The sequence below is a fragment of the Patagioenas fasciata genome, chromosome 6 (assembly GCF_037038585.1).
Source record: "Patagioenas fasciata isolate bPatFas1 chromosome 6, bPatFas1.hap1, whole genome shotgun sequence".
NCBI classification, from domain to species: Eukaryota; Metazoa; Chordata; class Aves; order Columbiformes; family Columbidae; genus Patagioenas; species Patagioenas fasciata.
Genome location: NC_092525.1, coordinates 7749949 through 7768366, shown reverse-complemented (window position 1 = coordinate 7768366; position 18418 = coordinate 7749949). Strand labels below are relative to the sequence as shown.

At 49.6% G+C, this 18418-nt stretch overlaps 1 protein-coding gene across 2 annotated transcripts in view; it reads right to left on the bottom strand.

Moving 5' to 3' along the window:
• The window catches only part of FAF1 (Fas associated factor 1), a 155555-nt gene that overhangs the window by 72084 nt on the left and 65053 nt on the right, over positions 1 to 18418 (bottom strand). For both annotated transcript variants that reach the window (XM_071809880.1, XM_065842071.2), the window contains one exon: positions 5432 to 5518. In XM_071809880.1, coding sequence (XP_071665981.1) covers positions 5432 to 5518 — 87 coding nt within the window. The remainder of the gene's footprint in view (positions 1 to 5431; positions 5519 to 18418) is intronic.

Below are 18418 nucleotides of genomic sequence, written 5' to 3'. Positions count from 1 at the left end.
AGTTCGCAAGTGTTTATTAATGACTCAGTTACTTTTCTATGTCCCAGTGATGACTGATGTGCTGACTATGAGCTTTCAAGACTGGTTACTGTCTAATGATTTTTGCTACTGAATTGGGATTATATTACCAGTGTTAGATTGAAACTTCACTGTATCACTGAGCCCACATAACAGACTGCAGGTATTCTCCTAAGAACCTAAGTTAAAAGGATCCTGCCAGATCCACTCTATTACTGCACTGCAAGCGACTTACGAGAACCACAGAGGAAACCAACATATCCAGTACTCACTGTCACAGACAATCCAAACTATAATCTGATGTTCTTACACAGAAAAAGCAGTATTTTCCAATTATGTATGTATTTAAATACCATCAACTCCATGCTTCCGACTAAAAGGCACCTTCTCTGTCAGGACAATTCATTCTTTAGTCATATCAATTCCAGAGGGCAAGCTCCAAACGATCCAGTAAAGGCAGACACGTTATCCATCACAATTAACAGCCAGTGCATGTCAACCCCACCTCTTGGTTTCATATCACAAGGACAGCATGCGGTAATGAACTCTGTTCAGAACGGTAAGACCCGGAAAAGGAAAGCCATATATACTCCCAAATACTAATTACTCAGATGCTTAATACTCAACCTCTTCAAAAACCTGGAGATCGGCCAAAAAGTGTCATAGCTGGTTTGACTCTGCACCAGAACACTATTTATTGGCATTGATAATTTCTGTCTGCACAGGTAGCGCATGCTTAGTACTTAGCAATGAAATAGCTAAACATAACAGCAGTGCTAATTAGATCATAAGTGAGCGTTTGAGAATGTTGATTATAACCTAGGAGTCTTCATTAAACCCAGCTAAGGAACAGCAACCACGTCTGCTGCAGCCGCCACCCAACCGAAGGCGCCGTGTTCACGGGGGAACCTCAGCACGCCGGTGGCTCCAGAGGTGTCACATCTGGAACGCGACCCGCAGCAGCGCAGCCAAGCGCTCGGCACCACCGAGCCCTTCTGCCCAACACCCAGTGACCCATCTGCACACGGCCAGGGCAGCTGACTGTCCCGAAACGGGGACACAGGGCGGGAGGAAGGACGGACGCCAAGCTCCCCGGCGCGGGCTGTGCCTGCCGGGGCGCGGGTACAACCCCAGCACCCTCCGGCTCGGTCCGTCCCCCTCAAACCTCACCCTAAACCTCACATCTTTTTCATGCAGAGATGTATTCCACTTGGACAAGCTCGCTGCCGTTACTTACGAAGCAACGGGCATTTCCCATCGCTACGCTGAAATGATTTAAAACAACGAGCCAATTAAGAAAAAAGGTTCAGCAGAAATACCGAGAACCAAAGCAGCACAAAGAGCAACCTCTCTGCTTCTCCTCATACTGGGGGCTGCTGTTCTATGCTACCAAAAATCAACAGAAAAATCAGAGACAAATAATGAAATAAACGAAAAAACGGTGACCCACGGGAGAAAAACGTTTTACCTCAAACATACCCGTGTACAGTGACCATCCAAAATGCCATCTGCCCTCCTCTAAAAACTGAAACTGAAACAGCACCTACTCCTGACCCGGGTTTTTAATGCTCACGCACGTGAAGGCGGCTCACTCCACCTGGCAATAGTGCTGATCAACAGTGGGAGTTCCGAAGTTCAGCCAACACAGCAAAGAGAAATGGAACACATTTCAGACATTTCTACATTGTTCTGGCTTGGTTCTCATTGTACAAGCTCAGTCATGTTAGTGCTGCTACAAAATTGAAAAGAAAAACTGGGAACTGTGAATCTATTGAACAATTTTCAAGACTTCATTATGTCAGTTGGTGATATATACCCTCAAACAGAACAATTAAGCCTTTATAATGTTTTGTTTATGTAACTTGTTTAAAAAATAATGCTTTAGAATTCATACATTTACTTTGTTTGAACTTTAACAAGCAGAACAGACAAAACTTGTGGCGTGAAAACTATTCAGGCACAATAAAAAGCTAAGAACGTGTCCTTTCTGAAGGGTAAAGCAGGGTTTCCAGGCCCACGTGTGCTCGCTCCCCAGCGCCAGGGCCGCCCTGCGGGTGCAGGCTCTGCTGCCACTTCCCGGGGACAGCGGGCACAGGATCGCAGGGTTACCGACAGCTCACCAGGCATCCCACACCTCACCAGGCAGCACGGCAGAGAACACCTCCTAACGCCGACCGGAGAGGAGCAACAACGTTCTAAACGACTATTGACTCCGCTACATTTGCAGTAATGTCAAAGACTGCAGTCGGTCAGGATCACGAGAGACTCGAGATGCTACAGGAATCCAATTATGCCGGCTCTATTTAGTTGTCCTGTTTGCTGAGCCAAAGGTTAACGAGAACCGCACTGGAAAACCTCCCGTGGTTTTACAAAGTATTTCTTATGCTGCATAACATGTAAATGAAAAAGTGTTTTAATCAAGTCTCTCTTTAACTCTCTGATTGCAAATGCAGTACTGTACGATACAGCAAATCAAAAACACACGATGGAAAAAGTGATTTTTAAAATTTGCCACAGAAGACATCATGACTAATTGCTATAGTAATGATTACTGAATATTTCTCATTTGTAAAGGAAAGAAGCGTTCAGCACAGAGAACCAGAGCTCGTCACTGCTAACATTAAACCTGCATGAACAGCAAGCTGCGGGCTCTAATTGCAGACAGAGATGAGCGCTGTTTTGTTGGTGACACTCTGCAGTGTGTTTGCACAGCTGAGGAGCACAGCTGCAGCGCCCGGGCGGGGAGACCGCACCCCCTCGCTGCACACGCTGCCCTCGCTGCACACCACGGACACGCTGCACACCACGGACACGCTCACCTCGCTGCACACCACGGACACGCTGCACACCACGGACACGCTCACCTTGCTGCACACCACGGACACGCTGCACACCACGGACACGCTCACCTCGCTGCACACCACGGACACGCTGCACACCACGGACAGGCTGCACACCACGGACACGCTGCACACCACGGACACGCTCACCTCGCTGCACACCACGGACACGCTGCACACCACAGACACGCTCACCTTGCTGCACACCACGGACACGCTGCACACCACGGACACGCTGCACACCACGGACACGCTGCACACCACGGACACGCTCACCTCGCTGCACACCACGGACACGCTGCACACCACGGACACGCTGCACACCATGCACATGCAGCCCCTCACTGCACACCACGGACACACTGCACACCATGGACACGCTGCACACCACGGACACGCTCCCCTCGCTGCACACCACGCACACGCTGCACACCACGGACACGCTCACCTCGCTGCACACCATGGACACGCTGCACACCACGGACACGCTGCACACCACGGACACGCTCCCCTCACTGGACACCACGGACACGCTGCACACCATGGACACGCTGCACACCACAGACACGCTGCACACCACGGACACGCTCCCCTCACTGGACACCACGGACACGCTGCACACCATGGACACGCTGCACACCACAGACACGCTGCACACCACGGACACGCTGCACACCATGCACATGCAGCCCCTCGCTGCACACCACGGACACGCTGCACACCACGGACACGCTGCACACCACGGACACGCTCCCCTCGCTGCACACCACGGACACGCTGCACACCACGGACACGCTGCACACCATGCACATGCAGCCCCTCACTGCACACCACGGACACACTGCACACCACGGACACGCTGCACACCACGGACACGCTGCACACCACGGACACGCTGCACACCACGGACACGCTCCCCTCGCTGCACACCACGGACACGCTGCACACCTCGGACCCCCTTGCTGCACACCACGCACACGCTGCACACCTCGGACACGCTCCCCTTGCTGCACACCATGCACACGCGCCCCCTCGCTGCACACCACGCACATGCAGCCCACCACGCACACGCAGCCCCTCGCTGCAGATCAAGGGGTAAATCCACCCACAACAATGTCACTGAAAATAGACCTAAAACACATTTATGAGTTCTATATACACGAGGTGTCCTATTCCAGAGACGGGGGGGGAAACATGGGAACACCTACCAGCTGCGGAAAAACGGATTACAAGTGTTGAGTTTCCAATTCTTTTTTTGCCTAATGTAAACCAATAGAACGCTCAAATGGATCCCGGTTTCAAAGGCAGCAATCACCACATGACAGCACGCTGCTATTTCAGATCTTACACCCATCATCTCAGATACGCTCCTGCATACGTGCACATAGATTTACCCGCCCCTCTCCAAGCTGACCACTGTTTCTGCAAACACCACCACAGACATCTTTTACATGGATTAGACATCCGTGGAGCCTTTGCCTTTTTTTGATTGGCACAAATCCTTTACGCAGAGAAGCCCCCCCAGCAGTCCCGTCACACAAACAGCAGCTGTCCCTTTACAGAGCAGCAGAAACGGACGGGAAGGCGATGCGCTGCAGGTGACGCCAACACGCGGAGAAAGCGCAGCCCCCTTCCATCCGCACTCTGCAGAATACCCGGGTTCAACCCCTGGTTTGGCTTTATAAAAATAGAAGTATTTAATTCTCCTGCATTGTTTTTAAGGTCACAAAATCCACACACAACATAACTACATAACTAACCCTTATTTTTTTCCCAATAAAGGCGGAGGTCTCCAGCTGCAATTGGGAACATACCCGCAGAATAGAAGTATCTGAGCAAAACAGAAAGACATGCTGTAAAACACACGGCAGGGACAACCATGCCAGAAAGCAAGTCTAATACTGAATGGAATTCTGCAGTTAAGTCCCACAGCTCCATGAATTTGTAGGGAATTCTGTCAGCAAGGGTTTGCATTGATCTCAGCTATGATTTATCTCCATTTCTAAATAACAGTAATTCTAAAACCTGCAGCATAGTTTGCAAACCGAATGCGTTTTGTACTGTGTACATATTATTCACTGCTTCAAAATGGAAACTTGCAAATGTCCAGAAGTTGGTGGTGGTCCAGCAAGAACCAGCGCAGAGACTTTGAAAAAAGGTGAAGCTCTCCACTGATTCCAACAGGAACACCTCCTGTTTAGGACAGACACAGCCTTAATAATGCCTTAATTATCTAGATGTGCACCTGGAATACATGTGAAAAACAGCACTTTCTTCCTGAAGTTCAGTCGCTGCAATAGACTTCAACTTCCAAAACATTCTGCTTTGCTTCAGACGGGGAACACGTCTCCTTGTCTAGAACAAGGACTGAATTTGACAGACATGAATAATTCCCACGGGCTTCAGCAATCCCGTATTTCCGTATTTGTGTCTTACACGATACAGCTCTGGAGAACGTGTAATATTAAGTTACCGTACATGAGACATTAGAGCTATGGGGTGATTCCAATCACAAATCCAAGTAACATCAGCTCCGTGTAGGAAGGGTCGGCGGGAGCACCGGCGCCACTCACCGAGTCGTCCGTGGCCGAGGGCGGCCAGCCCTCCCACAGCTGGTGCCGCACGGGGATGCTGGTGAGGTCGTACACGTTCCGCTTCACCTGCCAGAAACAAGCCAAACGCAGGGGAATCAGAACTCGCTCTAACAGAAGCAACACAGGCACATCCCATTGTTTTCATCGCAGTTATTGTTAAACAGGTTCCTCCAACACTCAGAGACTCAGATCAGCTCCACTGGTTTACACACAGCACTGCCCAAAGCAATTGAACAAACCATGGTAAAGAAAAAACACCACATAAATTATAATTCATAATGATTCATTATATAAATGTGTAAAACGATACATAATACAGTTTTTCGCAGTGGAAAGTGTTAAAGAGTAATGAACAACCTGAAGGGAAGCAGAGGGCGATAACAAACACCCTGTTACAGATTTTCCCAGTTCATGTGTTCTGTTTCACCTGAACATTTTAGGTTCATGGTACATCTAATGCAATAAGAAATACAACTGGTTTTACATCAGTTTCTGACATGGGACCCAAATAAAAATAAAAGTGATTATATTAAACAGTAAAATATTCATTAATAAGCACATTTCAAATTAAGACAACATTTCAAATATTTATTAGCAAAATGCAAATAAACTAATTCTTACATCGACTCTTCTGATGCTGCTAATGTACCGGGGACTACAACTAACCATCTCACAATGGCTGGCAGCAGGAAGGGAGGGGAAAGAAGCAAGAGCTGGAAATGTCAAATACGGGAAGAACACTGCGAAACTTGTACAAGAGTCACACAACTCTTACACACACAGGTTAACATAGATTTAAAAGCTGGCATGTTTTATCAGAGGTTTTGTGATAGGCAATTATGTAAATCACGCAAAGATGTACTGTCATACTTGGGATAGAGGGCGATATCTCAAGCTCTGAGTATATTTTATACCTGAATGTGAAGGGTGCCCAAGCACTGAAAGAGCCGCGCAGAACTGTGAACGTCAGAACACCTACAGACAGCAACGGTGGCTGTTGGGTTCACCTCCTCGGAACCGCTACACGGGGATACGAGGTCCTCCCACATCTTCCCGGGTGTTTTAGTTTCCAAGTACAGATCCCAACCACCTCCACTGCATCCAGAGAAACATTCTTAAACAGATAAACGGATCCACCTTGCTGCTATTTCAGCTGACCCTGACCGGGCGCACGCCGCGTGTCCCGGCCCCCGCTCCGGCAGGGCCGGGCGGCCCCGCGCCAACGGGCACCGGCGTCTGACGCACCGAGCCAGGGGATACCATAACACTGGTCCAAACACCTGCCCTGCAATGTCATCTTCAGCTCTTCATTTAGTCACTTGTCAGCTGGGAAGAAACAATGAATTGTATTCTAAGTGCTGCTATGAGTATTACTAGAAATCCCGTGAACTGAAAACAAATACATGCAGTTGTCAGCAGAAAAGGTCCTTGAACTGGCACCTCGCCGGTGGTCTGGGTGCTTGCAGTAAGCTAACAACTTCAGCTGAACAGAGAAACTGCTCAGAAAAAAATCTGAAAGAAATATAAACTTTGACCCTAATTCTTTATCAATACTTGCCACAGCTTCATTTCAGAAGCACAGTTGAGTTTGGAATACATGGTAAGGTAATATGGCAATATAAACACATGGAATGTGCATATGTTCCCTCAAAATTTGGCATTTATTTTTAGTACAGAACATATTTGCACCATCTGCAATAGACATTAATGTAAAAACGTGTCTGCACAATGAAACAGCACCACAAGTGTTGGTGTCAGGACCATCTCCAGAGAGAAGAGTGCACCGACTCTTTCCTTCCACCTCTGCTCAGCTCAGGCAGATGAACACGGGGACGGGGGACGCGTGTGCCCCGCAGCGGTACCGCACACAGGCGCCACCGCTGCCCCGCACCGCCCGGCAAGGTGTAACAACACCCGTCTGCGAGCGCGAGAACACGGTTCGCACCGTTCTCCTGCATTCGGTACTCGGGATAAACCGTCCCCGCGAGACAACCGCTCCCCGATCACACACCAACAACTCCCATTACCATTACCTTCACAACATAAAACTCTAAAATGCGCTATTTCGAAAAAACAAGTGAAACTTTTACAGAAAGGCAGGGTCAATAGAAGCACATTCTACTGTTTTCAGAAAGCCTTCAGAAGTAAAAATAAACTCAGAAGTCACATTCCTCAAATTCCCTTTTAATTCCAAAGCACAACAGAGAGGCATTATGAAAAAAACACTATTTCCCTTCTTTCATTAACTCATCTGTAACTGCTCTGAATTCAATAACATTCCTCTGCTATTCTAAGCTTGAAAGGCTTGCTCGGGTAAAGTGTTATGTTGGTATAAAGCACAATGCCAGACTGATGTGCTGGACAAAAGTGATCAAAGTTGAAGCGATTTCAGGCGGCGCACAAGCGTTGTGCCGCGCTATTCTGCCGGAATGACATCTGCCGAGCCGCTCGCCGCAGAACAAGCCGGCTGCCAGCGCCGGGCCGGGCCGGGCCGTCAGGGGCTCGGTGCTGCTGGATCACACAAACCGCGCCGCGGCTCACGCCAAAGCAGTCCTCTCCCACAAGCCACCATCCCTTATCTAAGATAGAGCAATCTTGCTTTTAGATAACGATTTAGCTTTGTTTGACAATTAGAATTATGAAAGCAGATTGCAAAATGTTTTAGAGACTGGGAATATTTACCAATTGAGTACAGAAAACCCCTTTTCTTCATTAACTGACTTAATTGCAGTTTAAAGTTAAAAATTCTGTAGGGACGACAAAATTCTGGAGATTCGTACAAAGCAGACCCATAAACTGCTTCTTCTCTAAGCCAGTGCAGTAAAACCCCCCAGCCGTACTCTTTATCCAACTGACCACATTTAGCTTAGTCAAGTGGATAAAGTCTGTGGTGAGGCTTTTATTTGTAAATTCACATTATATTGATAGGAGGACTGAAAGCAAACTCCACCTTCTCGAGCCATCCGCTGAGCTACGCTTACCGGCAGGCTTTTTGTCCCCCGCTTTGATCAGTCTGAAATACTAATTGGTGGTGCTGTCTTTGTGCAGCCCAGGATTCCTGCTCGCAGCGCCCAGATGCCGTGGTGACTGCCACGGCAGCACGGCAGCCGCCCTCCGGATCGCCATCGCCAGAACACACCAGATCATTTAAAAACTAACTACAGGCATTCCTGTTTGACTCCACAACCTGGCTGTGAGCAGTGTCAATACCGCCATTTAAACAACAACAAAAAATACCCCGTGTATTTCAGATGCAATTTTACTTGAAAAGTTCCGTCTAATCCCCATGAACGCCCTGCCTTGCATCTCCCCTGCTGCGGAGGAGCACGTCAACTCTTACCCCTCAGCTCCTTCTCGCTGCTGTCAGAAGGGAGTTAAAACATTAAACAACTTCTGATACTATGAGACTCCTGCATGTCGAAGTAGCCAACACACTGAGAAAAGCTCTAGAATGCAGGCAGGGCCTTGGCTTCTCTCCTTGTACTGTTTGTGCACTTGGTTTCAGCGGTTTGGTATCTTAAGGAGATGAGTATGTTGCTTTAGAAGGAAGGTTACACACAAAAGATGCACTTTGTTTGTAGATATGCAGTTAATCTAATGTTCAAAGGCCTTCCACATCCATATTAGCAAAGATAAAATGAAGTAAAACGTGTCACAGGGCGAGGAGTCTATACCAGGTAACGTCACCATGTCCTCCTGGCCGTTTTGCTCAGCAGGAATGAGCAGCTATTTATCTCTAAATTAGAAGACCCGCAATCTAGTGTTCAAAAAGCCCACCAAAACAACACCTCCAACTGCTAAGAAATTAATCTTGCACTGAATCATCCAAGAACTGTCGTGCCTGCATCTGTATCTTTGAATCACAGCAAACCACAACTAACTTTTAACAGTAGTTTCCCTCGGGCTGTTTTCCGCTTATGCAAGTACAAAGTTAATTGAAATAATGTAGATAATGAACTTTTGTTAGTCTTATTATCAAATATAATTTATGCAAAGCTGTGAATTGGCTGGGATGCTAAAGACTGTTCCAGCACCCAGGCGGCATGAAAGACAGCGCAAAAACGAGCGCACGAGGGGCGGACCAGGCGGCGCTGCAGTCAGGGCCGTGAGGAGCGCGGGCTGCGCCGGGCCGAGGGCAGGCGCCCTGTGCTGAGGGCAGACGCCCTGTGCCGAGGGCAGACGCGCCGCGAGGCCAAGGGCAGACGGGCCGAGGGCAGACGCGCCGCAAGGCCGAGGGCAGACGGGCCGAGGGCAGACGCGCCGCGAGGCCGAGGGCAGACGTGCTGTGCCGAGGGCGGACGCGCTGTGCCGAGGGCGGACGCCCCGTGCCGAGGGCGGACGCGCTGTGCCGAGGGCGGACGCGCCGTGCCGAGGGCGGACGCGCCGTGCCGAGGGCGGACGCGCCGCGAGGCCGAGGGCGGACGCGCTGTGCCGAGGGCGGACACGCTGTGCCAAGGGCAGACGCGCCGCGAGGCCGAGGGCAGACGCGCCGCGAGGCTGCGGGGTCTTGCCTTGGACACTGTCATGGAGAAGAAGCCAAGAGAAGCACCCAAAGATGTCAGGGGACAAGAATGATACGGATGGAGCAGCGCCAGAAAGACGGGCAAGGCAAGCAAAGGCACGTGGTGAGGACGATGGAAAGAAAGGAGGCAGACCCGGTGGAAGCCACAGCCTTCCAGGGGACGGAGGGAAGTCGCTGGCACCTCTGCCAGGCAAACTCCTCCAACGAGGAGCATTGGGAAGCACAGACACAATCTGCCCGATTTCTAAGCATATAGAAGTGTCAAAGTTGATAAAGTGGTAAATTTGAAAGGATAACGATGTTACCAATAGTTATGAACAAAAGAATGGGTCAAATAAGAGAGTAATTTCAGTTAACTCTGGACTAACAAGAACTATTAAAACTAGAAAGAATTCCTGAATCAGTGTGTCTGCCATAACCTGCTGCAATGGATTTGGCCCCTGGTAATAGTGACAACACAGGACAGGAACGGAAAGAGCTAGGGAAGAAGATTAAAACCCAAACCAAGAGCCATATTTAAAATGTTCCCATAGCAGAGAAAAGATACTTCGCATTTTATCAGGAAAAGGCACTCAGCAGTCAACGAGAAACTGGATTTCTTAACTTTGAGAAGGTACACGTGCAGTAACTGTCAGCCAGCAGCCCAGCGGTAAGAGAACTCGAACTGACCCGGCAGGAGCGCACGCGTGAGCCCGCGGCAGCGCCCAGAGCAGCGCTCTCTGTCACCGCACGCAGGGAGCGTTCGAGGGAACGGTCTGAGTCTGCCCCGCACCGCCTTGTTTGCCTTCTTGTATCTCCAATGTGCAACACAATAAACTGTAGGAAAATACGAGTGAAGGTTATTCAAGTCAGCAGATTTTAATTTTAGTGCAGGCTTTACTTTAGAGACAACAACGCCATTCTAGAGACACCAAATGGTAATTGTCCTCACCTTCTAGCAGCTGACTGCAGCTTAAATTGTGCAATGCTTCCTATTACTGAATTTAGATGTCAGAACCAGGCCATTTTTAAATAACAATATCTGCTCTTAAGAATGTCATACCACTGAAACTCTTCAAGACGACTCACCATGCTAAAGTAACTATTTACACTTGCACATACCTTCAACTCACTCTGTTGTAACCTAAAGGAGACCCCAGCGGGTCGGGAAGGGCCGGCTCACAGCCATCCTGCAGCACCCGACTCCAGCGCTGTCCTTCGCTCTCCCCACCAGCCGACACCTGGAGACCCCAGCGGGTCGGGAAGGGCCGGTTCACAGCCATCCTACAGCACCCGACTCCAGCGCTGTCCTTCGCCCTCCCCACCAGCCGACACCTGGAGACCCCAGCGGGTCGGGAAGGGCCGGCTCACAGCCATCCTACAGCACCCGACTCCAGCGCTGTCCTTCGCCCTCCCCACCAGCCGACACCTGGAGACCCCAGCGGGTCGGGAAGGGCCGGCTCACAGCCACCCTACAGCACCCGACTCCAGCGCTGTCCTTCACTCTCCCCACCAGCCGACACCTGGAGACCCCAGCGGCTCTCCCTGCAGCCCCGGCCCCAGGGCCGGCCAGCGGGGTGCAGGAAAAACCAAGATGAGCCACAAATCCGAGCGGTCTTGTGCATCGTGTTGATGTCACCAGTACTGTACCACAGCAACAAGACAAAGCTGCCAGCGTGACCTGCGCTGTCCCTTCCAGTGTCGTTTGCAGTCACCCTTGTATCCCAAAGGAAAAAAGATCACACGCAAAGTGCATCTTCTCTAAAGACTCGCTGGGATCTTCACCACGCCACCGAGAACACGGTCCCCCAGGAGTCCATCGGTGGCCCTGCTGCTGACTCGCTCGGTTCAGCGGGCTGTTGGTACCAGGCCGGCTCTCCCACGTGAGAGCTCGGTATGAACTCAACGCTGAAGGAAACCGTGGTATCGGTCTCAGTCACCGCAAATGTGAATTTAATACTTTACTTCATAAAGCTGAGTTTGAATAGATATTCTACTAAAGTCATTTCAACTTCAAGTCAAACATAAAACAAGGTTCACTGAGCTGTTAGTTGACCTTCTGCTAACAAAAGCCCTTCTCGGTACCTCCGTCTCACTTTCACGTCTCCCAAATCGCCACTTCCTTCGGGGTTTTTCTTTACGCCGACAATATCCAGAACAATCTGAAAATCGTCTCTGTTTAATCAAGGAATGGTCGTTAGCTTCACAGTGGAAAGGAAAATCACGCGGACAATCTGCACAGCGCATTTTAAGAATGTCAGCATACACATATCGATTACAAATATAGTTACTAATATTGCTACATTTAAGGTATATGCATATAAGGTGCCCAATTATACTATTAACAAGCAGCTCTCCTATATACATATACTTTTAAAAGAGAATTCAGCCTATTTAACAATTCACTAACAAAGCTATTCCTTAGCTCATCCCTGCCATAACCTGCTCTATTCAGAAACATATGGGAAAAGACATTAAATAACCAGTGAAAACCATGGACTTCTGGTATTAGTGCTACACATTGCATACCCCTATTCATTATTCCACCTCCCTTGTTTAATCTATCATTAAGACTCAGTGACCCCACACTAAATTTAAAGCAGATCCTTCCTTCCTCCCATGCCTACACTCACATACTTTTCCAGCTGGGATGCCCTCCAGTATTAGCCACTCTACAGGGTTTCTCTAATCTCGCCTCTCAACTATGTTGTGCTATAGAAGCAAGAAATTGCTGGTTTACATCTTTAACCATGGAATCTTCCACCAAAAAAACCCTCACTTACTTAATAAGATAGAGAAAAATCTTTCATTAATACATATTTAACAAGTACAACATTTCATCCATTTCCCTCTATACGGAGTAGAACAAAAGCTGCGCAGCAGAGTGTTCGAGAGCTCTGCCTCCACGGACTCGTGTCCCAAACACCGTTTCACGGGAAACCGCGCTAAAGCCTCCAGAAGCTTAGTGTCACATTCGTAAGAGCCAGACCTGCATTTGCGTTCGAAGTCAGCATGAAACAGTTTTCTAATAAACAAACAATCAAATCAATAAAACAATTAGAGGATTAAAAAACAGATAATAGATTTGGTTTTGTCTTTTTAATGCGGGAACTAAAAATACATTAAAAAAGATGCAGACCTCTGCCTCTTTCATTTCTCTCTATTGACACAGATTGCACCTGAGCAGCAGCGGCTGTACAGGTGAAAATATAATAAGAGTTTCCTGAAGACGGGACAAGAATCATGATCGCTAACATCTGTACGTGTTTGTCAACTATGCCCCGTCTTCCTCTTCCATGGTACGGTGAACAATGCCCCTCGGGATTTTAAAAAGTCACAGACAGTAGGACTGTGAGCAACGAGATGAAATTCTGTGAACAAATGAACCACGCAGCAGTGCAACTTCTACACAGATTTTTATCTTTACTGAAAGAAGCCACAAAATCCTGTATTGGTTTCATGAATAATACTATTTTTAGCATATTTAAATATGTCTAAACGTATTTCCTCAAAAGAACAGAGTTGAAAAGAACAGCCGCAACCTGCCCAAAACCTGCATTCTCCCTGGCTCCGTTTCCTCAGGTCCTTCTCCAGACAAGCACCTTAGCCAGCGGTAGCTGTACGTGAGTTGTACGTATTTGTAGAACGCAGAAAAACTATGAGGAAAGCAAATTGGTAAGGCTCAAGTTGCCAAAATTCCCGTTTTTCTACATGTGGGCTGTAAAGGGTTATTTCCAAACTCCTGTTCTCTGTTAGAAGTTATCAGGTGACAGAAAACTGTTAGGAACAGTTAACACAAGCACAGTAAGCGCAGAGCAACACTGGCAGCCCGAGCCCAAGTGCTACCCGGTGCAGACACAGCATGACGAAGGGAAAAAACAAGGAACGCGGACTCTGTAAAACTGGTCCACACAACAACCTGGAGGTAAAAACGACGGGAGGGCTCTCCAGTGAGGAGCTTTTCTCTACATCTGAAGAGAAGCCCTGTTCTGCCGAACGTGCCCTTCTCACCCCACGGCGCCCTCCTGCCCCAGTGCTGCCGCGCTCGGGCCGCGCTCCAGCCGGGCTGACCGCAAACTCACAGAGGCTGCCTAGAAAAGATCCCCAAAGATCACTTCGCCCCTGCAAACTCCAAAATGCTAAAAGAAAACCACATCACCCTGTTCTACCCAGAGCAGCGCACGACTGAGTCTCCAATGCAACGAGAATGTGTCCACTGTATCTGCAATGGTGGCCACCTTAGAGAATCGTCCGTCGTGAGTAACCCAGAAACCACGAGGCTGTCTGATGAAGGGAAGGGCCACTGTTCCTTGGACATACAACTAAGGGCAACCTGGTTGGTGCTGGACCAGAACACTGCAGGAGCCGGCTCTTCCGCAGACCGCGGCCCTTCCGAGCCCACCGCTCACAGGAAGGAGCCGACACGGAGCTCCTCCGACGTTTTCGCTGCTCTGCTGTGCCACCTGCCATCCGCTGGAACGGAGAGCCGAGAAAAGGCCAGCCGACCCCCAAACACACACACCACTGCCTCCGCATCTTCCAGTCTCTAGCTCAACATCCAACTCTTTACCTATCAAACAAGCAGAGAACGCTATTCAATTTAATTAAAAAAATACTTAAATTGCAGGTTATTAAAAACTCAGCTACTCACTTCCTCCAGAATACCTCAAATGTTGCACAGAATTAAGAGGCCTCATTGGAAATACTTCTTCTCTAAAACAAAACTAGAAACTATGTATTACAAAAAAAAAACCTCATAGACAGTGAATTTTAAGATCAGAAAAGACTATTCGGCTCAAATTAACACATTTCAATAAATCAAAGCAAAAATGTATCCTCACTTTCATTCCCGTTACAGAATTATCACCTCAACAGCCAATCAAAAGAAAGATCTAATGAGGTATTTCAGTATCTCCCAAAGAAATATTTTCAGCTGTTTTTCTTTCAAGTGCTTAAAAGGAGAGGAGTAATAAATTGCTCCTGCGCAGTCTTCTTTATTATTCTGCTATAACAAGCGGAGTTACACCACGTCTTTATTCTTCATACACTTCAATGTATTTTCTTTATCTTGCTGCAACAATGGCAGAGGAAACCTCTGACCAGAAAGGACCATTGTTTACCAGCAACAGCGCAGTTCTGCCCTGAGCTCTAACCCTCCCTGCTTCTGCTAACGGCTGGGACGACAAAGGGTTAACGGGTGACAAGGAGGTACCTGGGAGAGGGGAAGACGAAGCTGTTGCAGCCCAGCCAGAACAAGGCAGGAAGCCGAAGGAAGAAACGTGCAGATGGCCACTGACTCAGAGCGAGCGTCCCCAACGGTGCGGTGACACCAGAATCACTTCTTTTACGGTCCATGGGAGAACACTTGGAAGAAAATTCATCAGAGGTACATCCAGCGAATCACAAATGTATGGAACAGGCCCACTAAAGAGATGTAAGGTCTGGAATAAATTTATTGGCACTTTTTGTTGTTTCTGGAACTCAAGATCATCCTTGAGCACACACAACCCGGAAGGTTTTGCGGATATCCTCTGAGGCCTCCCGTTGTCAGAAACGCTCCAAGTCATCTGGGCACGTCACCTTTGGGCGCTCACACAGATGAGCCAGAAGAGAATGGGCCCTTCTGAAAGACCGAATGCTTTCCACGAGAGGAGTCCCGTCTCTCAACACCCTTTCCAACGTGTGATCCTCACCTCGACACGGGAGGCTTCTGCATACTCGCTATCGACAGCTGCTGGAGAACATTCTGCAAAGAGCGCGTGTTGCTGCCTGGCAAACGAGCCGTCACTCACCCCAAGCACCGGGAAAGGGACGGAAAGCCCGTATCCCATCACGTGGATGGTGCGGCTGCTGACAATCAGTCTGGTGAATTTATTCTGCAGCCTCGTGACGTGCACACAAACAGCAGTCAGGACACACAGTCACAGACGGTTCTTGGGCAAGAAATGAGCCACAAGGTACAGACAGGAGAAACAGGAAACACGGATTAACTGATCTCCTCGAGCAGAGAAACCTGCTCGGTAACATCAACACTCTCCATACGAATGTGAAAATAAAGGCACTCAGCCTGCCTCAGTGTTCCCATCTTGTATTCATCTTGGATATTCGGAATATTTTCTGTAAAGTCCTCTTCCCTTGAAGTAAGAGGCCACTACTAAAGCCGATGGATTACAAGACCCAGCAAACACTCGCCTGCATGTGTTGTGAAAACAAACTCTTGCAAAGCAGCAGAAGAGGGCGCAGGGATGGCAGAAAGCTGCTGGCGACAGTGTCGCGCAAACGGGCATTTCAAACTGCAATTCCAGACCAGAAAAACGTGTGTAATCTATCGCCAAAGCTATTGGGAAAACGGAAGCACCAGTCTGGAGGGGAAACGGGGTACTCCTTTCCAAAACCTTCAGAACCGCTTTGGAAGCAGAGATGGACACAGCAGCTATCGAATGCAGGGCCAGCTGTGGTGGCTGTGCCCACGATGACACCCTGAGGGATCCGTCTTTACAACCTCTACTACGGCTGCGAGGAAGCGGTGGGAGCAGGACATGGTTCAAAGGCCTCGCGGTTCATTCTGCTGCGTATCTGTGACCTTGTGGACGCTGAAATTATACTTGATGAAATAGTTACTCACTGAATTCAAGAGACCATTGGCCTCAGTGACAAGAAAGATCCTGTTTCTAGCCTTTGGTACATAGGTAGTGTCAGAAATACAGAAGGCTCCTGTCCACATGCCCACCTCTTCAAGCACGATATTCCAGACCTGATCCTTGGAGACGGGCCACTGAAAGACCAGAACCTGGGATGGAGATTTTGAGGACAAACTGATGTCACATTATCTTAAAAATACAAATGCACATCAGACATTAGCCTTGGGAAAGATGCACATTTAGCCGGCAAGAAAGCCCCAACACCACCCAAATGAGCAAGCTGAACAGCAGCAATGACCACCTCGCACTTCTGTTTTTCAGCGTCTGTCTCTGAGTCAGAAGATCTTAAGGCATGTTTACCGCGCAGGGACAGAGAAGGACAGAAAAGCACATTTCAGAATAAAAACTGTGTAGAAATACTTGCAAATTAAACGCCTCTTTATACTTTCATCACAGCTCTCCTTTTAAAAAAGAATCAATAAAGCTTCACAAGAGTAAACTGTGTGCAGTTGTTCCTCCTGCATCAACATCAGTGCCAATTAAATTCTGAACCCTAAATCTTTATTGTTTCCCGTTAGCTGCTAACCAGAATGAACAGTGTCATTTTCTGAGATCCCAGGCTCAGACTTGCTGTAACAGCAGTTAGAAAAAGAGATTCTTGTTTTGACTTGTCTGCTGAGTAAACCTGACATCGAAGCTACACGGTGCAAAATAAACACATAATACCGAGATGTTAATTTTACAGAAACACTTAACTTTTTGTGACCACAATTAACACTCAGGGGGAAAAAGCCATTGACGAGCCTGCCTGGCTGCTGCTCCCGCACGCTCCCCCGCTCCCGTCCCGGCGGCGGCTCGGCTCCGGCGCCACGGGCTGCCTTCCCAAGCGCCCGGAGATGGAGCCGGACAACAGGCGGTAAATACGGCTACAAACCGACATCGGCTCCCGGTCGGGGTCCAGCCCAGAAGTCCAAGGGCAGACGGCTGCTGCAAATGGCCCATCCTGTCCTCCTCTCCCACCCATGGCTCTGGGGACACCTCTGCCCAACGGCCCGTCCTGTCCTCCTCTCCCACCCACAGCTCTGGGGACACCTCTGCCCAACGGCCCGTCCTGTCCTCCTCTCCCACCCATGGCTCTGGGGACACCTCTGCCCAACGGCCCGTCCTGTCCTCCTCTCCCACCCACAGCTCTGGGGACACCTCTGCCCAACGGCCCGTCCTGTCCTCCTCTCCCACCCACGGCTCTGGGGACACCTCTGCCCAACGGCCCGTCCTGTCCTCCTCTCCCACCCATGGCTCTGGGGACACCTCTGCCCAATGGCCCGTCCTGTCCTCCTCTCCCACCCATGGCTCTGGGGACACCTCTGCCCAACGGCCCGTCCTGTCCTCCTCTCCCACCCATGGCTCTGGGGACACCTCTGCCCAAGGGCCCGTCCTGTCCTCCTCTCCCACCCATGGCTCTGGGGACACCTCTGCCCAACGGCCCGTCCTGTCCTCCTCTCCCACCCATGGCTCTGGGGTTACCTCTGCCCAACGGCCCGTCCTGTCCTCCTCTCCCACCCATGGCTCTGGGGACACCTCTGCCCAACGGCCCGTCCTGTCCTCCTCTCCCACCCATGGCTCTGGGGTTACCTCTGCCCAACGGCCCGTCCTGTCCTCCTCTCCCACCCATGGCTCTGGGGACACCTCTGCCCAACGGCCCGTCCTGTCCTCCTCTCCCACCCACGGCTCTGGGGACACCTCTGCCCAATGGCCCGTCCTGTCCTCCTCTCCCACCCATGGCTCTGGGGACACCTCTGCCCAACGGCCCGTCCTGTCCTCCTC